The following is a 24047-nucleotide window of genomic DNA, read 5'->3' as shown; positions in this document are numbered from 1 at the left end:
GAAAACAGTTTCATGTAAGATGGGTAGACCTAGTGAGCCTTTAGGTTCCTATTTACCACCACATTCTATGTAAATATTTGCCATAATGTCTCGGACACAAATGTTGTATTCCACCCTAATGGAAATCACAGTGTCATGTTATGTTAATCCCATGAAAATAACCCAATTACAGTAAAAACAATATCAATTTAGGAGTGAGCTACACTTTTAGGTGCCAGACATGTCCGGGTAATAGAGACCAATAATGTAATAAATGAACCCACAACTAAACTTTTAGCCGCCTGATTTCCAGACTTGTGTGATCTATCCCTGTGTTAACTGGTCAGTCACATGCAGAAGTTGAAGGAGAGTCTGAAACACAATGGCTCTGTTCTTATTTTCAAGCACTAAGAATATTCCTATAGAATGTGGTTAAAGAATTATACCGCACAATACAAAATAGGAATTATTTATATTCTCAAAAAACAAAATAAATCTACCGGCTTTGAAGCATAAGTGGCTGCCCTCAAAATAAAGAGGGGATCCTTGTTAGGGTAGGGTGATGGTAAATATAAGCAAAGTTAGGTGAAATAAGAGTAACGGAGAAAGGAGGAACACAAGACAAAAAAGCTCAAGAAAACTGTAGAAAGAAAAAAAAAGGGACAGAATAAGCATAATAACAGTTAATAAAAATGACTTAAAAACAAAAAAGGATTAAAAGTAAAATACACAAAGGGATGAAAAATAAAATGGATCCCAGAAACAATTTCACAAGTAATGCCCCTCCTACATAAGGGGTGGTAGGGCATTTGAAGAAAGCATTTAGTTCTTGAATGTCCATCTCCAAAGTCCTTTGGGAGAATGAAGGGGCAGGCTACTCAGAAGCTTCTCTCTGTCCCGATAAATAAAGGAAAGCTCCAGCCAGGAAACACTCCGACAGTCCATAAAATATAAAACATTTCATCTTGCAAGGGGTGAGTGGTAAAGGGCACGCCCACTATGCAGCTGCTCCAAACCCAGAAGAAGGGGGCGAGGAGGCTCAGTTCAGCCACACAGCTTGAGGGAAGGTGGGTAGCAACACATGTACGATGCAAAGGAGGTAAACATAGAAACCTCCGCTCTCCACCACCTACCAATGTCTCTCACACGATGAGGAAGAGGAGAGTGCGGCTCCAAAAGACAGAAGTGGGGCCTAGGACTGCTTCAGACGCTTGCGTGGAGGCCCAAGGAAAGGGCACTGGGCAGATGCCAATGAGCGGTATGCTTCAGCTACAAGATGTGGGTGAGAGACTACCATGGACTTCCAACCTGAGGTCTCCATTACATCTGAGGCGTGACTAAGGGGGGCAGAGAACGCAATGAGAAAAAAAATGTATGACTGGAAGGCTAAAAGGATAAAAGTCACAAATGGAAAATGATAGTGTGAGAAAGATAAGTGTGGATACAATGATGTAGAATTAAATCAATTTAAAAAAAGCAACCGACATGTGACAAAGTGACTAGACTAGAGGTGGATTGAAGGGTAAATGTTTAAATGAACAAAAAAAAAATGTTGTGAAGGATCAGAACTTGAAATTACCGGAACATTAAAGTAAAAAAGCACAAAGAGATAGACAATTAGAAGTGGGGTATGGAACACAGCTAGCGAACATGACAGGTGAAAGATTATTATGCACCACTTTGAAGGCTTCTCCTATTCCTGCTATCACAGCCCCTTTGGATTTAATACACCTTGCCAACACACTTACTAGTTGATGAAGTCCACAGCTTGCGTTTTAAGTTGGTCTGCACTGTGTAAATCCGCCAAAATAAGAATTTCAGCAGCATTCTCCACTGACAAATTACTGCACAGGGCTTCTTCACACATCACCTTTAGACGCTCTAGTGCATACTGCAGATATGTAAAGAGAGAGATAAAAGATTACATTATACATCTACAAATAACTGCTAATAATCATCATCATCATGCGTGTACACACACACACGTGTATACACACACACGTTTACACACAGACACGTCACACGTGTATACACAGACACGTATATACACAGACACACGTGTATACAGACACACACACACACACGTGTACACAGACACACATGTATACACAGATACACACACACGTGTATACACAGACACGTCACACGTGTATACACAGACACGTGTATACACAGACACGTCACACGTGTATACACAGACACGTGTATACACAGACACGTCACACGTGTATACACAGACACGTGTATACACAGACACGTCACACGTGTATACACAGACACGTGTATACACAGACACGTCACACGTGTATACACAGACACGTCACACGTGTATACACAGACACGTCACACGTGTATACACAGACACACACGTATATACACAGACACGTCACACGTGTATAGACACACACACGTGTATACAACACGTGTATACACACACGTGTATACACAGACACACACACACGTGTATACACAGACACACACACACGTGTATACACAGACACACACGTGTATACACACACGTGTATACACACACACGTATGCACAGACACACACACGTATACACAGACACACACGTGTATACAGACACACACACACGTGTATACACACACACACGTATACACAGACACACACATATACACAGACACACGTGTATACACAGACACACAGACACACACGTATATACACAGACACGTCACACGTGTATAGACACACACACGTGTATACAACACGTGTATACACACACGTGTATACACAGACACACACACACACACGTGTATACACAGACACACACGTGTATACACACACGTGTATACACACACACGTATGCACAGACACACACACGTATACACAGACACACACACGTATACACAGACACACACGTGTATACAGACACACACGTATACACAGACACACACACACGTGTATACACACACACACGTATACACAGACACACGTGTATACACAGACACACACACGTATACACAGACACACACACGTATACACAGACACACGTGTATACACAGATACACACACGTCACACGTGTATACACAGACACACACGTATATACACAGACACACACACGTGTATACACAGACACACACACGCGTATACACAGATACACACGTGTATACACAGACACATCACACGTGTATACACAGACACACACGTGTATACACAGACACACACGTGTATACACAGACAAGTCACACGTGTATACACAGACAAGTCACACGTGTATACACAGACACACACGTGTATACACAGACACACACGTGTATACACAGACACACACGTATATGCACAGACACATCACACAGACAAACGTGTATACAGACACACACACAAACGTGTATACACAGACACACACGTGTATACAGACACACGTGTATACACAGACACACACGTGTATACACACAAACGTATACACACACACGTGTATACACACACGTGTATACAGGCACATGTGTATACAGGCACACGTGTATACAGGCACACGTGTATACACAGACACGTCACACGTGTATACACAGGTATACACAGACACGTCACACGTGTATACACAGACACGTCACACGTGTATACACACACGTATATACACACACGTATATACACAGATACACAGACACACACACGTCACACGTGTATAGACACACACGTGTATACAACACGTGTATACAGACACACACACACTGTGTATACACGTGTGTGTATACAGACACACACACTGTGTATACACACACACAAGTGTATACACAGACACACACACGTATACACAGACACACGTGTATACACACACACACGTATACACACACATATACACAGACACACACACACACGTATACACAGACACACACGTCACACGTGTATACACACACGTATACACAGACACACACACGTATACACAGACACGCGTGTATACAGAGACACGTATACACAGACACACACACGTCACACGTGTATACACACACGTATACACAGACACACACGTGTATACAGACACACACACGTATACACAGATACACACATGTATACACAGACACATCACACGTGTATACACAGACACGTGTATACACAGACACGTGTATACACAGACACGTGTATACACAGACACATCACACGTGTATACACAGACACGTGTATACACAGACACACACGTGTATACACAGACACACACGTGTATACACAGACACACACGTGTATACACAGACAAGTCACACAGACACACGTGTATACAGACACACACACATCACACAGACAAACGTGTATACACAGACACACACACGTGTATACAGACACACGTATACACAGACACACACACGTGCGTATACACAAACACACGTGTATACACAGACACACACGTGTATACAGACACACACACGTATACACAGACACACACGTATACACACAAACGTATAAACACACACACGTGTATACAGACACGCACACACAATGACACGCACACAGACACACGCACACGTGCATACACAGACACAGACGTGTATACACACACACACGTGTATACACAGACACACACGTGTATACACAGACACACACGTGTATTCCAGCGCTGCGGAATCTGTTGGCGCTCTACAAATACCTAATAATAATAAAGTATACACAGACACACATGTTTATACACAGACACACACGTGTATACAGACACACACACACACACACACACGTGTATACACAGACACACACGTGTATACACAGACAAGTCACACAGACACACGTGTATACACAGACACACACGTGTATACACAGACACACACGTATATGCACAGACACACACGTATATGCACAGACACACACACGTGTATACATACACACTTATACACAGACACACACACGTGCGTATACACAGACGTGTATACACACACACACACGTGTATACACAGACACACACGTGTATACACACACGTGTATACACAGACACACACGTGTATACACACACGTGTATACACAGACACACACGTGTATACACAGACACACACGTGTATTCCAGCGCTGCGGAATCTGTTGGCGCTCTACAAATACCTAATAATAATAAAGTATACACAGACACACATGTTTATACACACACACGTGTATACAGACACACACACACACGTGTATACACAGACACACACGTGTATACACAGACAAGTCACACAGACACACGTGTATACACAGACACACACGTGTATGCACAGACACACGTGTATACAGACACACACGTGTATACACAGACACACACACGTGTATACATACACACTTATACACAGACACACACACGTGCGTATACACAGACGTGTATACACACACACGTGTATACACAGACACACACAGACACACACGTGTATACACACACTTGTATACACAGACACACACGTGTATACACAGACACACACATGTATTCCAGCGCTGCGGAATCTGTTGGCGCTCTACAAATACCTAATAATAATAACGTATACACAGACACACACGTGTATACACAGACACACACGTGTATACACAGACACATGTATACAGACACACACACACACGTGTATACACAGACACGTGTATACAGACACACACACACGTGTATACACAGACACACACGTGTATACACAGACACGTGTATACACACACATGTGTATGCACAGACACATCACACAGACAAACGTGTATACAGACACACACACACGTGTATACACAGACACACACGTGTATACACAGACACACATGTGTATACACAGACACGTGTATACACAGACACACACACATACACACAAACGTATACACACACATGTATACACAGACACACGTGTATACAGACACACACGTGTATACACAGACACACGTGTATACACAGACACACGTGTATACACAGACACACGTGTATACACAGACACGTCACACGTGTATACACAGACACGTCACACGTGTATACACAGACACGTCACACGTGTATACACACACGTGTATACACAGACACGTCACACGTGTATACACACACGTGTATACACAGACACGTCACGTGTATACACAGACACGTCACGTGTATAGACACACACACGTGTATACAACACGTGTATACACAGACACACACACACACTGTGTATACACATGTGTGTATACACAGACACACACACACGTGTATTATACACACACGTGTATACACAGACAAGTCACACAGACAAACGTGTATACAGACACACACACACACACGTATACACAGACACATCACACAGACAAACGTGTATACAGACACACACACGTGTATACAGACACATCACACAAACGTGTATACACAGACACACACACGTGTATACAGACACACGTGTATACACAGACACGTCACGTGTATACACAGACACGTCACGTGTATAGACACACACACGTGTATACAACACGTGTATACACAGACACACACACACTGTGTATACACATGTGTGTATACACAGACACACACACACACGTGTATACACACACGTGTATACACAGACAAGTCACACAGACAAACGTGTATACAGACACACACACACACACGTGTATACACAGACACATCACACAGACAAACGTGTATACAGACACACACACACGTGTATACAGACACATCACACAAACGTGTATACACAGACACACACACGTGTATACAGACACACGTATACACAGACACACACACGTGCGTATACACAAACACACGTGTATACACAGACACACACGTGTATACAGACACACGTGTATACACAGACACATCACACAGACAAACGTGTATACACAGACATCACACAGACAAACGTGTATACACAGACACACACACGTGTATACAGACACACGTATACACAGACACACGTGCGTATACACAAACACGTGTATACACAGACACACACACGTGTATACACAGACACACACGTATACACACAAACGTATACACACACGTGTATACACAGACACACGTGTATACAGACACACATGTGTATACACAGACACACATGTGTATACACAGACACACATGTGTATACACAGACACACATGTGTATACAGATACACACGTGTATACACAGATACACACGTGTATACACAGACACGTCACAGGTGTAAACACAGACACGTCACACGTGTATACACAGTCACGTCACACGTGTATACACAGTCACGTCACACGTGTATACACAGACACACGTATATACACGTGTATACACAGATACACACGTGTATACACAGACACGTCACACACGTGTATACACACACACGTGTATACAGACACACACACGTGTATACACAGACACACACACACACGTGTATACACAGACACACACACACACGTGTATACACAGACACACACACACGTATACACAGACACACACACGTCACAAGTGTATACACAGACACACACACACACGTGTATACAGACACACACGTATACACACAGACACACACGTATACACACAGACACACACGTATACACACAGACACACACGTATACACACAGACACACACGTATACACACAGACACACACGTATACACACAGACACACACGTATACACACAGATACACACGTATACACAGATACACACGTATACACAGACACACACGTATATACACAGACACATCACCCGTGTATACACAGACACACACGTGTATACACAGACAAGTCACACAGACACACGTGTATACATAGACACACACGTGTATACAGACACACACGTATATGCACAGACACATCACACAGACAAACGTGTATACAGACACACACGTGTATACACAGTCACGTCACACGTGTATACACAGACACACGTATATACACGTGTATACACAGATACACACGTGTATACACAGACACGTCACACACGTGTATACACACACACGTGTATACACAGACACACACACGTGTATACACAGACACACACACACACGTGTATACACAGACACACACACACACGTGTATACACAGACACACACACACGTATACACAGACACACACACGTCACAAGTGTATACACAGACACACACACACACGTGTATACAGACACACACGTATACACACAGACACACACGTATACACACAGACACACACGTATACACACAGACACACACGTATACACACAGACACACACGTATACACACAGACACACACGTATACACACAGACACACACGTATACACAGATACACACGTATACACAGACACACACGTATATACACAGACACATCACCCGTGTATACACAGACACACACGTGTATACACAGACAAGTCACACAGACACACGTGTATACATAGACACACACGTGTATACAGACACACACGTATATGCACAGACACATCACACAGACAAACGTGTATACAGACACACACGTGTATACACAGACACACACACACACGTGTATACAGACACACGTATACACAGACACACACACGTGCGTATACACAAACACACACGTGTATACACAGACACACACACACGTGTATACACAGACACGTCACACGTGTATAGACACACACGTGTATACAACACGTGTATACACAGACACACACACACGTGTATACACAGACACACACACACGTGTATACACAGACACACACACACGTGTATACACAGACACACGTGTATACACAGACACGTCACACGTGTACAGACACACACACGTGTATACAACACGTGTATACACAGACACACACACACGTGTATACACAGACACACACACGTGTATACACAGACACACACACGTGTATACACAGACACACACACGTGTATACACAGACACACACACACGTGTATACACAGACACACACACGTGTATACACAGACACACACACACGTGTATACACAGACACACACACACGTGTATACACAGACACACACACGTGTATACACAGACACACACGTGTATACACAGACACACACACACACGTATACACAGACACACGTGTATACACAGACACACGTGTATACACAGACACACGTGTATACACAGACACACACGTGTATACACAGACACGTCACACGTGTATACACAGACACGTCACACGTGTATACACAGACACGTCACACGTGTATACACACACACACGTGTATACAACACGTGTATACACAGACACACACGTGTATACAGACACACATGTGTATACACAGACACATCACACGTGTATACACAGACACGTGTGTACACAGACAAGTCACACAGACACACGTGTATATGCACAGACACATCACACAGACACGTGTATATGCACAGACACATCACACAGACACACGTGTATACAGACACACACACACGTGTATACACAGACACACACGTGTATACACAGACACACACGTGTATACACAAACACACGTGTATACACAGACACACGCGTATACACAAACACACGTGTATACACAAACACACGTGTATACACAAACACACGTGTATACACAGACACACACGTATATACAGACACACACGTATATACAGACACACACACGTATACACAGACACACGTGTATACAGACACACACACGTATACACACGTGTATACACACACACGTACACAGACACACACACACGTGTATACACAGACATGTGTATACACAGACACACACGTGTATACACACACGTATTCCAGCGCTGCGGAATCTGTTGGCGCTCTACAAATACCTAATAATAATAACGTATACACAGACACACGTTTATACACACACACACGTGTATACACACACACACACACGTGTATACACAGACACACGTGTATACACAGACACACACACAGCATTCAAACTGTTTTATCGTCAGACGCTACAGATTACATATTTGATTAACAAATGCAACACACATTCACACAAGCATTGCATATAAAACTTTTGATGGGCCTGGAAGCTGGGCAAACTGGTTCAGTGTTGCATCTAGAATCCACCCCTCTCAACCTAAAATGCACGTTTTCATATTACCTAAGTAACATATAAAACAATGAATCACAAAGAAAATGTCAATAGTTGCACTTTGACTACAACAAAAGGTTTGAGCCACAATCTCAGTTGTAGTAACAGATAACTTGTAGTGCTTTGCTCTAAACTGTCAGAAGATACATTTAAAAAAAATTAAAAATACCTTGTACAATGAACAAGAAAAATCTTCACTACTGCTTTACATAATTTACATACGGTGCACTTTTGCCCATAAAGTAATCTCATATTTGAATAAACCTAATACAGTTTAACAGTAAACCAGACTCAAAAGTGGCATCTGCACTTGTTAGTTTAACTTAAAAAATAAATAAAAAATACAATCTTAATTAACAGATATAAAACAATAATAATAATAAGCCCATTGGAACATACTTTCCATACTGATCTATAAAGCTATTGGCTTGAAATGACTTTTATTGTAAGTATTTACTCTGCTAGGCTGCAGGTTTCAGTTTCCCAGCAAGCATATGTCAAATGTGATGTTCAAAAAGAACCTTGAGTAATGAGATCTGGACTTTATGGTAATTTCCAGTAGATCGAACTACAGTGCCCTTCTGGCCCATGCTGCACTTATCAGTAGCATCAGCTTTTTTTTTTTTGTAATCACACATTGTTGCAAAAGGTAGAAAAACAGCAAGCAAAGGTTCATGGAATTACCAATTCACTTAAACATGACATTTTTGGATTAAGTATTCTTGCCTAATAAAATACATTTCCTCTGTCTTTTTTATTTATTTTTTACTTTTCTTTTTCCTGGATACTATGCTATAACGTTATTTTGTAATAATCACAACTGCATTTTCTCTGACAAGTGAAGTATTATAGTGCGATGAATGTCATAGTGGTTTATTTCACTTTAAATCAGGAAGACATTCAAATATAAGGCTCAAGGCTATTTCTACCCTGAAATAATGACATAAGGAAACCTATACAATCAAAAGGTTCCGCCACCATTTCCTTATTTTGCAGAATGTAAAAAAAAAAAAAAAAATTACTGGCTCACTACTTTACAGTTTCTACTGCTTCCAAGGGGAAATCCTGCACAGTTTATTAATTCCACAAAACAACTCACAAGAAAATAAATAATTTACTAGTTCAACTGATATTGCACAAATGCATACTGCACACATGCAAATACTATCACACAATCTTACCTTGTCTGCTGCAGCCAGCAAATCATCTGCCATTTTATCTAGATTGGATGCTTTCCCGGTGTAAATAAAACACATCATTTCCTTGAACACATCTGGCTCCACATCCTTTATCTCCACTCGATTCTAGAATCACAAATCCAGTTTCATTATGTGATTAAAACCCCTCCGCCGTCCACCATCAATCCCAGCATAATGAAACAAATATAGCATAAATCAACTCAACAATCTGATATGCAGTGGTGGGAAACTGGTACTCCTTAGTCCATTCATCTGGACCAAATCTTATCCCATGATGTAATTCAGCATGTGCAGTAACAACCTCCTAATTACACATTTATACCATTTTGTTCAGTGGCACACATGTACAAACCCAAACAGAAAGAGAAGCAGACACGAGAAAGAACAACAGCTCAGTGGTTGTTCTACGGTCCAGTTACCACCTGGGAGTAGCTTCTTTTATCCTAATTGTGCTTTTCACAGGAGGAAAACTTTCCTGAAATATATCAGTCTGATCCCGCCTAACAAGGTCAGTCCAGTCCCAAAATACCAGGATATTCTCCTCTGAACAAGAGAAATGGCAACCCCAGACGATCGTTTCAGCCTCCTTTGGGCCTCGTCAGTGAGGTGCAGCCATATCCCTCTAAGCACATTGGGCAAGAAGTCCACATCTTGTTTCCCCATCTCCCCTGGGACATTATAAAAATACAAACCGAAATAGAAGCAATCTGCCACATGTAAAAACCTAAATTGCTCTGTCTTACCAGAAAAAAAATAAAAAAAAATTAAAAGGGACATAAAAACACTAAAAAAATGTCATTAGCCGTTTGAATATTGACAAAATAAGTGTAAAGTTTAAGTGTCTATATAAACAATGGGAACTGCCATGTTTTAACTTAGGTTACCTTCTCTGCAGTGGCCAATTAGAGACCATTACAAATAGGTCACTAGAGTGTGCAAACAATGGCTGTGTAGAACAAAATAGTGTTTTGCACTTCTATTTCTAACAGGAACTGAAAATGGAAATGCAGGAAAAGGAGACAAAATAAATAATGAAAGTATATTGCAGAGTATTTTTTATATATACAACTTATTCTATATTACCATTAGCTATTGGTTATTATAAACACCACATTTATTATTTAAAACTTACTGCTTCTCCTTTTTAAAGGACCAATACAGTAAAGCTGCATAATAAACAAATGCTTAACAAGCGCTTCTATGAATATCAAATGAGCAGATTTTTTTTCTTACAATTTTCAAAATATGTTTACAATTCCTACCCCTGTATCATGTGACAGCCATCAACCAATCACAAAATGCATATATGCATTTCATGTAAACGTTTCCCATATTCAATAGAAGCTGGTGCCTCAGAAAGTATGTATGTACATAAAAATACTTCAAAATTTGATAATGGAAGCAAATTAGAAAGTGGTTTAAAATGTTGTGCTGCATCTGTATCATGAAAGTTTGATTTTGACTTTATTGGTCCTTTAATCATGTCCCTTGGCCATCTGTCCATTAAAACATTTTTTCTTAAAGGGACAGTCAACTCCTAAATTGTTATTGTTTAAAAGGGATAGAAAATCCCTTTATTAACCATTCCCCAGTTTTGCACAGCCAACATGGTTATATTAATATACTTTTAACCTTTGTGATTACCTTGTATCTAAGCCTCTTCTGACAGCCCCCTTATCACATGGCTATTTATTTATTTATTATCTACTGATTTGCATTTTAGCCATTTAGTGCTGTGTCATGCACAACTCCACGGGAGAGCACAATGTTATCTACATGGCCCACATGAATAAGCAGTCTCTTGTGAAAAGCTAATAAAAAAGCAAGTGATAAGAGGCTGTCTGTAGTGGCTTAGAAACAGGCAGAAATTTAGTGGTTTAAGGTCGAGTGGCAGGCGGTACAGCGAATAGCAAGAGCATAGCCAACACTATATGTTTCTATAGCAGCTGCTACTCTGACATCGGAACTCATCAGAAACTCTGCATGCCTAGTAGCGGTGATATCAGATTCTAGAAGGTAGCTGCAGCACAATAGTATGATGCTATAGAAATAGTATGGCTGTTGTGCTCGTCAGTCAACCTTAAAAGGGACACAAAAGTTCAAATTAAACTTGATGATTCATGTAGACCAGACATCCCCAAACTTGGCCCTTCAGAGGTTTTGGAACTACATGTCCCATGATGCTCAGCCAGCTGATATGCAATGCACTACTGGCTGCTGATTGGTGACTGCACATATATCCCTCTAGTTATTGGCCCAACAAATGTGTTCAGCTAGCTCCCAGAAGCACATTGCTGATTCTTTTAAAAAGAATACCAAGGGAATGAACCAAATTTAATAATAGAAGTACATTGGAAAGTTATTTAAAAATTTTATACTCTAAATCATAATAGAAAAATGTTGGGTTCCATATCCCTTTAAGAAAAAAGAGGCGGTACAGACTGCATTTGTAATGCACAGCATTGCATAGGCAAATACTGATATTTCTGCATTTTTACAAATGCTTCTTTTAAAAGCTATTACTGAGACAATAACTTAAAAGTGGAGCTGATGCATGCTGCTCCGTTTGTGATGTCACCAGTGGCATTTAAACAATACCTGCAGCACAAATACGCTAGGCTTGGTGCCATAATGCTCTGGGTCATGTGCACATTAAAAGTGATCATTATAGCAGTAGTAACTATTATAAAGTAGTATTTTGCAAGATTTAACAGTATTTGAAATGTACTGCATATGTGTGTGCCTTACTTTCAATTCTGTCTCGCACACACTAGATTTTAATATGTTTGCAGTTCTCTCAACAGAAGAGTTAAAAAGCATTGTAACACCTACATGAGCATTAAAGGCACATTAATACCAATATTTGTTTCATTATTCAGATAAAAATAAAATGTTAAAACAATTTCCAATTTACTTCTATTATTAAATTTGCTTTGTTCTCATGTTATTCTTTGTTGAATAGATACAGTGCCTGGCTATGTAGCAAGCACATGCCTGAAGTACATGACAGGAACTAGTGCTGTCATCTGGTGCCCTTGCTAATGTATACAATTAGGCAGAAAAGCATGCAAGTCAGAGGGAACCAAAACAAGGCAAAATAATCAAACTAAGTGAAAAACAAAATTTATGCTTACCTGATAAGTTTCTTTCTTTCTTGACATGGTGAGTCTACTGGATCATCAATTACTGTTGGGAATATCACTCCTGGCCAGCAGGAGGAGGCAGAGAGCACCACAGCAAAGCTGTTAAGTATCACTTCCCTTCCGACAACCCCCAGTCATTCGACCGAAGGAAAAGGGGAGAAAGGAAATAACACAAGGTGTAGAGGTGCCTGAGGTTTATATAAAAAAGCGGTCTGAAAAACAGGGAGGGCCGTGGACTCACTGTGTCAAGAAAGAAAGAAATTTATCAGGTAAGCATACATTTTGTTTTCTTTCTTGACACGGTGAGTCCACGGGATCATCAATCACTGTTGGGAATCAATACCCAAGCAAGAGGACACAGATGATAAGGGAGGGCAAGACAGGTAACCAAAACAGAAGGCACCACTGCTTGCAGAACCTTTCTCCCAAAAGACACCTCAACCAAGGCAAAAGTATCAAATTTATAGAATTTTGAAAAAGTGTGCAAAGCAGAGCAAGTCGCAGCCTTGCAATCTGTTCCACAGAGACCTCATTCTTGAAGGCACAAGAAGAAGAAACAGCCCTATAGGAATGAGCTGTAATTGTCTCAGGAGGCTGCCGTCCAGCAGTCTCATATGCCATACAAATAATACTTCTCAACCAGAGAGAAGAGAAGTGGCAGAAGCTTTCTGTCCTATACATTTGCCAAAAAAGCAAACAAGCAATGCAGAAGACTGATGAAAAACCTTAGTCGTCTGCAAAATAGGATTTAAGAGCCCGCACAACATCTAGGTTGTGCAACAAACGTTCTTTATGAGAAGAAGGATTAGGACAGAGAGAAGGAACAATTTCCTGATTAATATGTCTGTCCAAAACAACCTTAGGAAGAAAACCAAACTTGGTATGAAGAACTGCCTTATCTGCATGAAATATGAGATAAGGAGAGTCACACTGCAAACAGAATTCAGAAACCCTCTGAACATAAGAAACAGCAGTAAGAAACAAACCTTCCAAGATAATAACTTAATATCTATGGAATGCATAAGTGGGAACTGGTGCAAAACTTTAAGAACAAGGTTAAGACTCCAAGATGGAGCAACAGATTTAAACACAGGCCTGATTCTAACCAGGGCCTGACAAAGGATTGTACATCCGGCATGTCCGCCAGACGATGGTGTAACAAAATAGATAGAGCAGAAATCAGACATTCACTCTTACTTGACTCAAGCGAAAATTCCTGGGATCGTGCAAGGAAAGCAAACGGAGGAAACACATATGCCAACCTGAAGTTGCAAGGAAATGCCATAGCATTTATCAGAAAGGCCTGAGGATCTCTCAACTTTGAACCGTACTTTGGGAGCTTGGTGTTCTGACGAGACTCCATCAGATCCAATTCCAGTAACCCCCATCTGGTTGTTAACCTGGAGAGCACTTCCGGATGGAGTTCCCACTCCCCGGGATAGAAAGTCTGTCTGCTCAGGAAATCCATCCACTCCTGGAATGTGGATTGCATATAGACAACAATTGTGAGCATCCGCCCAAGGAACAATCGAAAACACCTCCTACATGGTTAAGGAACTCAGAGTTCCTCCCTAGAGATTGATGAAAAACAATGAGGTGATATTGTCTGACTGGAATAGAAACTAATTGACCACAAGCTCTCTAAATTCCAAGGGCAGCTGAATAAGTCACAACACAAGGAACCAACACCTCTGGGTGGATTCAAACTCTTTTTCCAGCTAGGTGTGTTAACCACTAAGCTATACCAGAGGGACCCCAGTAAGACAACTGAGGTCAAGCCATCAGAGCATTGTAAATCGTTCCCAACTCCAAAAAGAGGAGGGGAGACACTTCCCAGTCCCGCAGGTTGGCGTCCATGGACACAACACCTAGGAATGTCTCTAGAAGCACACGCCCTGAGACAGCTACTCCCGAGAAAACACTATGGGATAGAGATTCGTCGACTGACCTAGATCTATCCTCTGAGACCGATCCAAATATTCTCCATTCCCTGGAAAATAAACAACTGCAGCTGAACTCAGACTCCCAACCTTCTGGTTGTCAAAAGGCTACACTATTTACCGGACCAGAAGAGCTCACTGTTGGCCAGACAGAAGACTGCAGAGAAAGGAAGAGGAATAATCCTTGATTATCCGACCTCTGTTATAATCTTCTCCTATGAAAAAGAATCTATTAAGGTCCCCAAATAAAATCACCCTACTAGATGGAACAGATTAATTTTCCATGCGTGGGAAGAAGCTTGGACTAGATCTCTTAAAAGAGAGAATGCTCGAAGAAGGATGACACCTGAAACATATATTGTCCAGAAGAGCACCCTAGAATACTCCAAGGCCTAAAAGCCCTTCTAGGATGACAAGACTCAGAAACTTGAGAAGATCCCAATAATGGGAACAATAAAGACACATTCTTCAGGTCTATGTTTGGACTGAACAGGTCCTCTTGATTAAAGGAGAATGGGTACCACTTTGCAAAGACAAAACCTTAGAAACTCGAGGAAATACCTATATCCCGTTCCCAGACTGGAACTGGAACTGTTATTCCTAGAGAGGAAGCACCTGAACCCAGTTCAAGAAATGCCTCTCATCATACCTGGATTGCAGGTACTCTAGAATGAGAAATCTGCCCCTGGGAGGAAATCTAGATAGAACTCCACCCGAAAAGGCAGGAGACATTACTGCCAACCAAGTCCAAACAAGGTCTCAAAGAATTGGAGAAAACATTAAATATTGAACCTGCAATTGCAGAACTATAAAGCCTAAGCTGTACTGCAAAGCCACAAGTAGGCTTCTCATCCACAATGCCCGGCGAATTAGCACAGCAAGTCTAATAAGACCAGGCAATGTTCTAAATTAACAAATAAACCTCCAGCTTCTTATCCACAGATCTGTAAAGGAGCAGCTACCCTCCAAAGGATCAAAGTATTCAGAGCCATAGTAGAAAAGCTCCCTTCTACTCAGAGCACCGTGCATTATAATGGAGTCAGTGACAGGAAAATCCGATAAAGGACAGGAGACAGGGAGGCATGTCTAGAAACACTTCCTAATAGGAAGGAACAGCAAAGAAATGACAACGTTCACAAGCTTTCAAAGGTTGACAACGACAAGGGAATCAATGTCGTCCAAGTAGCCAAAACCTCCTTAACAATACACGAGGTGATCAGGCATACATCTGAAGAATATTACTTCAGCGTCAGATGAAGGAATTAAACTGTCCAAATCTGAGATTTCACCCTCAGAAAACTACAGGCGAAATCTCCTCACCAACTCTGAAGAGAGAGCAAACTGCGTAGTAGAATATGGAGCAGAAACCTTACATTCCGAAATAAAACCTATCCTCTGCATATTTCCTGAAAGAAAAGGAAAAACCGGACAAAGCTGCAGATATCGCTGTAACGCTCGTGGGATACTCCTCTATCAGACCAAACTCGGCCAGTAGTCTTGTTATCCTGGCGTCGAACGGGAATGATAGGGAATATCCCAGAGCAGAGAAAGTTATTGAGATGAGGAAGGCGGCACTCACCACAGGCAGGACAGCCCCCAGCAGCAAAATCAGAGCAGTTCAAGAATGAACCACTAGATTGGTCAGGCAGGCAGGGTTTGGCAACAGCAAAGCAGCCCAAGGATAAACCACTAGAATTGTTAGGCAGGCAGGGTTTGGCAACAGTAAAGCAGTCCAAGGGCACACCACTAGAATGGTCAGGCAGGCAGGTTCAGTAACAGTGATCAATCCAGCAGTGTAAGGGTTAAGGCAGGTAGGTTCAGCAACAGTGATCAATCTAGAAGTGTAAGGGTTAAGGCAGGTAAAGTAGTCAGGCAGGCAGGTTCAGTAACGGTATTAGGCACAAGAAAAAACGATCTGACACACCCAGGAGCACACAAAGTAACACCTATACTTGGGCAGTGACAGATTGTTCTAAAAACATTTAAATAGGAGCAGATTCGCGCCACTGAGCTCCGACCGGGAACCGGAGCGTGCGGTGAGGACGTCAGCACCGCACGCATCCGGAGCCGACACTGCCACTGACAATGAACAGGGAAGGAGACGCCGCGCCCTTAGCAACAGCTAGAGTGGCAAAGCGTGACATAGTCCCACTCTCAAAGGGTTCCCTCTGGGAACCAAAGTCAGCCTCAAAGAATGAGCAGCAAGGAATCTGGAGTCCAGAGATGGAGCATGCACATCACGGGCAGGAACCCAGGAACGATCTGCCACGGAGTAACCCTTCCAATGTATCAGATACTGCAGTTATGTGCACCTGTAGTCCAGAATCTTAGCTACTTCATATTCGGGGTCACCACAAACCAAGAGTGGAGGAGGAGGAGCTCGGAGCCGGGTATATCTGTTCTTGATGTAAGGTTTAAGTAGTGAGATGTGGAACACTGGATGTATGCGTAGGGTTTTTGGCAAGGCCACTTTGTAGGCAACAGGAGACAGTCTTTTCAGGACCTTGTAAGGGCCGATAAACCTAGGCCCCAATTTGTGACAGGGTTGATGTAGACGAATGTGTCGAGTAGAGATCAAAACACGTTCACCCACTGGGATGGCACGTACAGAAGCCCTATGACGACAGCTGAACGCAGCTGAGAGCGAATTCGTTGCCAATGAGTGGCAAATTCAGCTGAACGCAGCTGAGAGCGAATACGTTGCCAATGAGTGGCAAATTCAGTGACGTGTCGGTCTGCGGCAGGGACCCCAGTGGACTGAGCTGAAAGAGGGAAGACACAAGGTTCATACCTTGCTGCGGCTTGAAACGGAGAACATCAAAGAGAAGAGTGCCAATGAGTGTTTCTTGCCAGCTCAGCTAGGGGTAGCAATTCAGACCAGTTGGTATAGCAAGCGTTGACAAAGGCTCTAAGGTAGGCTTCAAAATCCTGGTTTGCTCTCTTTTAGTCCTTTGGTCTGAGGATGGTAGCCATACGACAAGGAAACAGTGGTTTCAATCAACTTACAAAAGGCTCTCCAGAAGGCAGAGATGAACTGTGGACCTCTGTCGGAAACTATATTCACAGGAATGCCATGAAGTCGCACCACATGCAAGAGAAAAAGGGACGACAATTCCTGAGCAGAAGGCAGTTTGGTTAGGCCTACGAAGTGAGCCAGTCTGGAAAAGCAGTCCACCACAACCCAGATAACTGTATGGTGGTCAAAAGAAGGAAGGTCCACAATGAAGTCCATTGTTATGTGTGCCCATGGTCGTTTGGGAATGGACAATGATTGGAGCAAGCCAGGAGGCGTCTTGTTGGCTATACAAATTGTGCAGGCTTTCACATAATCCTGAGCGTCAGACTTCATAGTAGGCCAGCAAACATGTTGGGAAAGACGCTTGAAAGTCTTAGTCCACCCAGGATGTCCTGAGAGTTTGCCATCATGAGCCCAGGCTAGCACAGGGATGCGTAGGTTCAGAGGTACAAAGAGGATATCAGAGGCCATGGGGGCACCAGGAGGTTTACTAGACTAAGCACGTTGCAATCTTTGCAGAAGGGTGTTATTGAGTTGAGCAACCACACAGGAGGGTGGTATGATGTGTTTGATAGGAGCTTCTGAGGAATCACTTGAGTGAGGGAACTGACGGGAAAGGACGTCCGCCTTTTGTTCTTGGTCCCAGGAAGATAACAGACCACAAAGTTAAAATGGGAAAAGAACAAGGCCCACCTGGGCTGTCGAGGATTGAGTCGATGAGCAGTCTCTAGGTAAGTCAGATTCTTATGGTCGATGAGAATCTAAATAGGATTGGCGGTGCCCTCTAACCTGTGACGCCATTCAGTCAAAGCCATCTTAATGGCTAAGAGTTCATGATTACCCACATCGTAGTTCCTCTCAGCAGGAGTAAAGCATTTAGAGAAAAATGCTACAGGGAGTGACTTGGAAGGCAAAGGGTCCCTTTGAGTAAGAACTACTCCAGCCCCTATATCGGAGGCATCAACCTCTAAAATTAACTGTAGGTCAGGATCAGGATGGCGGAGCACAGTAGCTGAACAAAAAGCCTTTTTCAGACAAGAGAAGGCGTTTATGACCTCAGGAGGCCAACATTTACAGTTTTTGTTCCGTTTTGTCAATTCAGTGAGAGGAGCTACTGTTTGAGAAAAGTTCTTTATAAACTTGCGGTAATAATTGGAGAATCCCAAGAACCTCTGCAATTCCTTTAAAGAGGTAGGTTGAGGCCATTCTAGTACTGCAGTGAGTTTAGCAGGATCCATGGCAAAACCCTCCTTCGAGATGACATATCCAAGAAATTGGATCTGAACTTGATCAAACTCACTTTTCTAGCTTGGCTGCCAAAGAATTATCTTTGAGACAAAGAAGTACCTGTCTCACGTGCCTATGATGATCCTCTAAAGTGGAAGAGAAAACAAGGATATCATCCAGATAAACGATGACAGTGCGGTTGAGGTGGTCACGGAAGACATTGTTGACAAATGCCTGGAAGACTGCAGGGGCGTTACACAGCCCAAAGGGCTTTACAAGGTACTTGTAATGCCCAGATCTTGTGTTAAAGGCGGTCTTCCATTCGTGGCCTGGAAAGATGTGAATCAGATTGTATGCCCCACATAAGTCCAATTTGGTGAAAAAGCGAGCATCCTGGAGTGAATCATACAGTTCGGTGATCAATGGTATGGGATAGCGATTCTTGATGGTTATGTTGTTGAAGGGTCTGAGCCCACCATCCTTCTTACTGACAAAAAAGAAGCCAGCACCAGCAGGAGAGGAGGAAGGGCGAAGGTTCTCTTGGATGTACTCCATGGATTTGGTTTCAGCCTTGGAGAGTGGATAATTTCTCCCTTTAGGAAGTGGGGATCCGGGAAAGAGGTCGATCTTGCAGTCATAAAGGACGGTGGGGCGGCAGCACGTCGGCTGCTTTTTTCTCAAACACATCCGCAAAGTCTGTGTATACTGAAGGAATGTTTGAAGGAGTCTGTATACTGCCTATGGGAATACGGGGCAGAGAAATGACTTTAGCAAGGCAGGAGTGGAAACAGGAGGTACCCCAGGAGGCCAGTTGTCCCTCAGCCCAATCGAACTGTGGATTGTGTACTCGAAGCCAAGGAAGACCAAGGATGACAGGCTGTGCTGGGGAATGAATGACCTCAAATTGCAACTGTTCAGTGTGGAGGACTCCCAGTGTCAGGGGTGCTGACTCAAAATGGATCACGCCCGAACCAAGGGGGGTGCCATGAAGGGTAGTTATTTTGATACTATGAGGCCTATTTAACAAATGTCTGTCGGACCTGATCCAACAGTGCGGATCAGGTCCGACAGACATCGCTGAATGTGGAGAGCAATATGCTCTCAGTATTCAGCATTGCACTAGCAGCTCACAAGAGCTGCTGGTGCAACGCCGCCCCCTGCAGACTCGCGGCCAATTGGCCACCAGCAGGGGGTATCAACCCGATCGTACTCGATCGGGTTGAATTGCGATGATTCCTGTCCGCATCATCAGAGCAGACGGACAGGGTTATGGAGCAGCGGTCTTTAGATCGCTGCTTCATAACTGGTGTTTCTGGCGAGCCTGGAGGTTCGCCAGAAACACGGGCCCTAAAGCTCCGTACAGAGCTTGATAGATAGGCCCCAATGTCTTTTCTGCAGAAGAGGCAAACCAGCTTGAATCATAAAACTGTGATCCAGGAAGTTTCCAACTGCCCCTGAATCAATGAAGGCTTGAGAATGAACAGTATTCTAAAGGAAGGTAAGGGTAACAGGTACCAGGAGTGAGTGGATTTAGTTGAGACCATGCTTAGAGGTACCCCAGTGTTATCCCCTTAGCATTGGCTTTTCCTGGCCGAATGTCACAGTCCTTTAGTTGGTGGGTGTTAGATCCACAATAAAAACATAGTCTCAGTCTCCTTCTTCTCTGTCTTTCAGACTCTGAAGGTTTGAAGGAGGAGAGATCCATGGGTTCCTCTACTGAGGTAACTGGAGTAGCTGAAAGGGTAGCGGATGCTGCCGAAACTGGGCGAATAGGACGACAGGAGGGAAGGACCCTCCTAGTTCTGTGTGTCTCGGCTTGCCTTTCCTGAAAGCAAGAGTCCAGACTGATACAAAGCGCTATAAAGTCATCCAAAGAAGAAGGAATATCACGATAAGCGAGTTAATCTTTGACGCGTTCATGGAGACCCCTCATAAAGGCTGCCTTGAGAGCACTGCCATCCCAAGTGGTTTCAAGTGCCAAGGTGCGGAACTCAATGGCAAATTGTGCCACAGTTTTATTGCCTTGGCGGAGATCCAGAAGAGAATATTCCGCAGCAGAGGTACGGCCAGAAGTCCCAAAGGCAGAAGATAAAGCAGAAATGAACTCATCAGCATCATGCAGTAGTGTAGCGTTCTGTTCCAAAAGGGGGGAGACCCAGGCTAGAGCCTTGTCCTTTAGCAAGGAAATGATAAAGGTGACCCTTGACTGATGAGACTGAAAGGTGTGAGGATCATTGCGGAAGTCCAGCCTGCATTGGTTTAGAAAGCCCCTGCAGTCAGTAGAGTAGTACCTTCATACCTGTCAGGCAAGGGTATCCGGGGTATACTTCCAGAAGCAAAGGAAGAAGTGACAGCACTAGGAGTAGGGGCTGGTGGTGTAGCAACAGGAGCGGCATCCCTTGCTGCAACTAGTAAGGAGAGTTGAGCGGTAATAGCCTCTCTAGCTTGGAATCCATATTCTGCAACTGTGTGGTATGGGTTCCCAACATCTGTCCCTAAAGATAAACAGCTTGTGCCATCTCATCTGGCTGCATTGCCCAAGTATAATGTAATGCTCGTGGGATACTCCCTTTATCAGACCAAACTTGGCGAGTAGTCTTGTTATCCCGGAATCGAGCCGGAATGATAGGGAATATCCCAGAGCAGAGAAAGTCCCCAGCGGCAACAGCAGAGCAGTCCAAGAATGAACCACTAGAATGGTCAGGCAGGCACAGTTTAGCAACAGCAAAGCAATCCAAGGATAAACCACTAGAATAGTTAGGCAGGCAGGGTTTGGCAACAGTAAAGCAGTCCAAGGATAAACCACTAGAATAGTTAGGCAGGCAGGTTTTGGCAACAGTAGAGCAGCCCAGCAGTTTAATGGTTAAGGCAGGTAGAGTAGTCAGACAGGCAGGTTCAGCAACAGTGATCAATCCAGCAGTGTAAGGGTTAAGGCAGGCAGGTTCAGCAACAGTGATCAATCCAGAAGTGTAAGGGTTAAGGCAGGTAAAGTAGTCAGGCAGGCAGGTTCAGTAACGGTATTAGGCACAAGAAAAAACGATCTGACACACCCAGGAGCACACAAAGTAAAACCTATACTTGGGCAGTGACAGATCGTTCTAAAAACATTTAAAAAGGGGCAGATTTGCGCCACTGAGCTCCGACCGGCATCTGGAGCATCCGGAACTGACACTACCCCAGACAACGAGCAGGGAAGGAGACGCCGCGCCCCTAGCAACAGCTAGAGCGGTGCGGCGTGACAAACGTAAAGAACACCTGAACTGCAAAATCTGTAAGCACAAATACTCCTCCCGGAGATTTAAATGAACCGCAGGACACTGCCTGTAACGCCAAAGAGGCTTGGGACATAAAGGGAGAGAGCTGTGGCATTGCCTAATCAGCATCATCCTAGGAGATATAAGGCTCAGATTGATCTAAGCAATCAATTGCTTAATTTGCAAGGAAAATAGACATCTTAAAATGTTTAAACTTATTCTTAGAGGCAAAAACTCCAGAAAAGGATTTTAATGGATACAATCTATTTAAAAGGAACAGATGAGCTTTATTTAAATGTTTAAAATGTATTTCCCTGTAATGGGAATCAAACCTGAGCTGTCAAAGTCTTAAGCTGTTGCTCTAACCGTTATACTAATTCAGAGCACCCTCAATACATATCA

At 43.1% G+C, this 24047-nt stretch overlaps 1 protein-coding gene across 2 annotated transcripts in view; it reads right to left on the bottom strand.

Moving 5' to 3' along the window:
* Positions 1–432: 432 nt before the first annotated feature.
* Positions 433–24047, bottom strand: part of SPOP (speckle type BTB/POZ protein) — a 50200-nt gene continuing 26585 nt past the window's right edge. For both annotated transcript variants that reach the window (XM_053700163.1, XM_053700159.1), the window contains exons 8-10: positions 11048–11170; positions 1728–1870; positions 433–1316 (exon numbers count right to left, since the gene is read on the bottom strand). In XM_053700163.1, the coding sequence (XP_053556138.1) occupies positions 1172–1316; positions 1728–1870; positions 11048–11170 (411 nt within the window). In that variant the 3' untranslated portion in view covers positions 433–1171. The remainder of the gene's footprint in view (positions 1317–1727; positions 1871–11047; positions 11171–24047) is intronic.

This window comes from Bombina bombina, chromosome 1 (genome assembly GCF_027579735.1).
Source record: "Bombina bombina isolate aBomBom1 chromosome 1, aBomBom1.pri, whole genome shotgun sequence".
Classification (NCBI taxonomy): Eukaryota; Metazoa; Chordata; class Amphibia; order Anura; family Bombinatoridae; genus Bombina; species Bombina bombina.
Note: the sequence above shows the minus strand (reverse complement) of the source record. Positions and strands in the feature narration are given on the sequence as shown.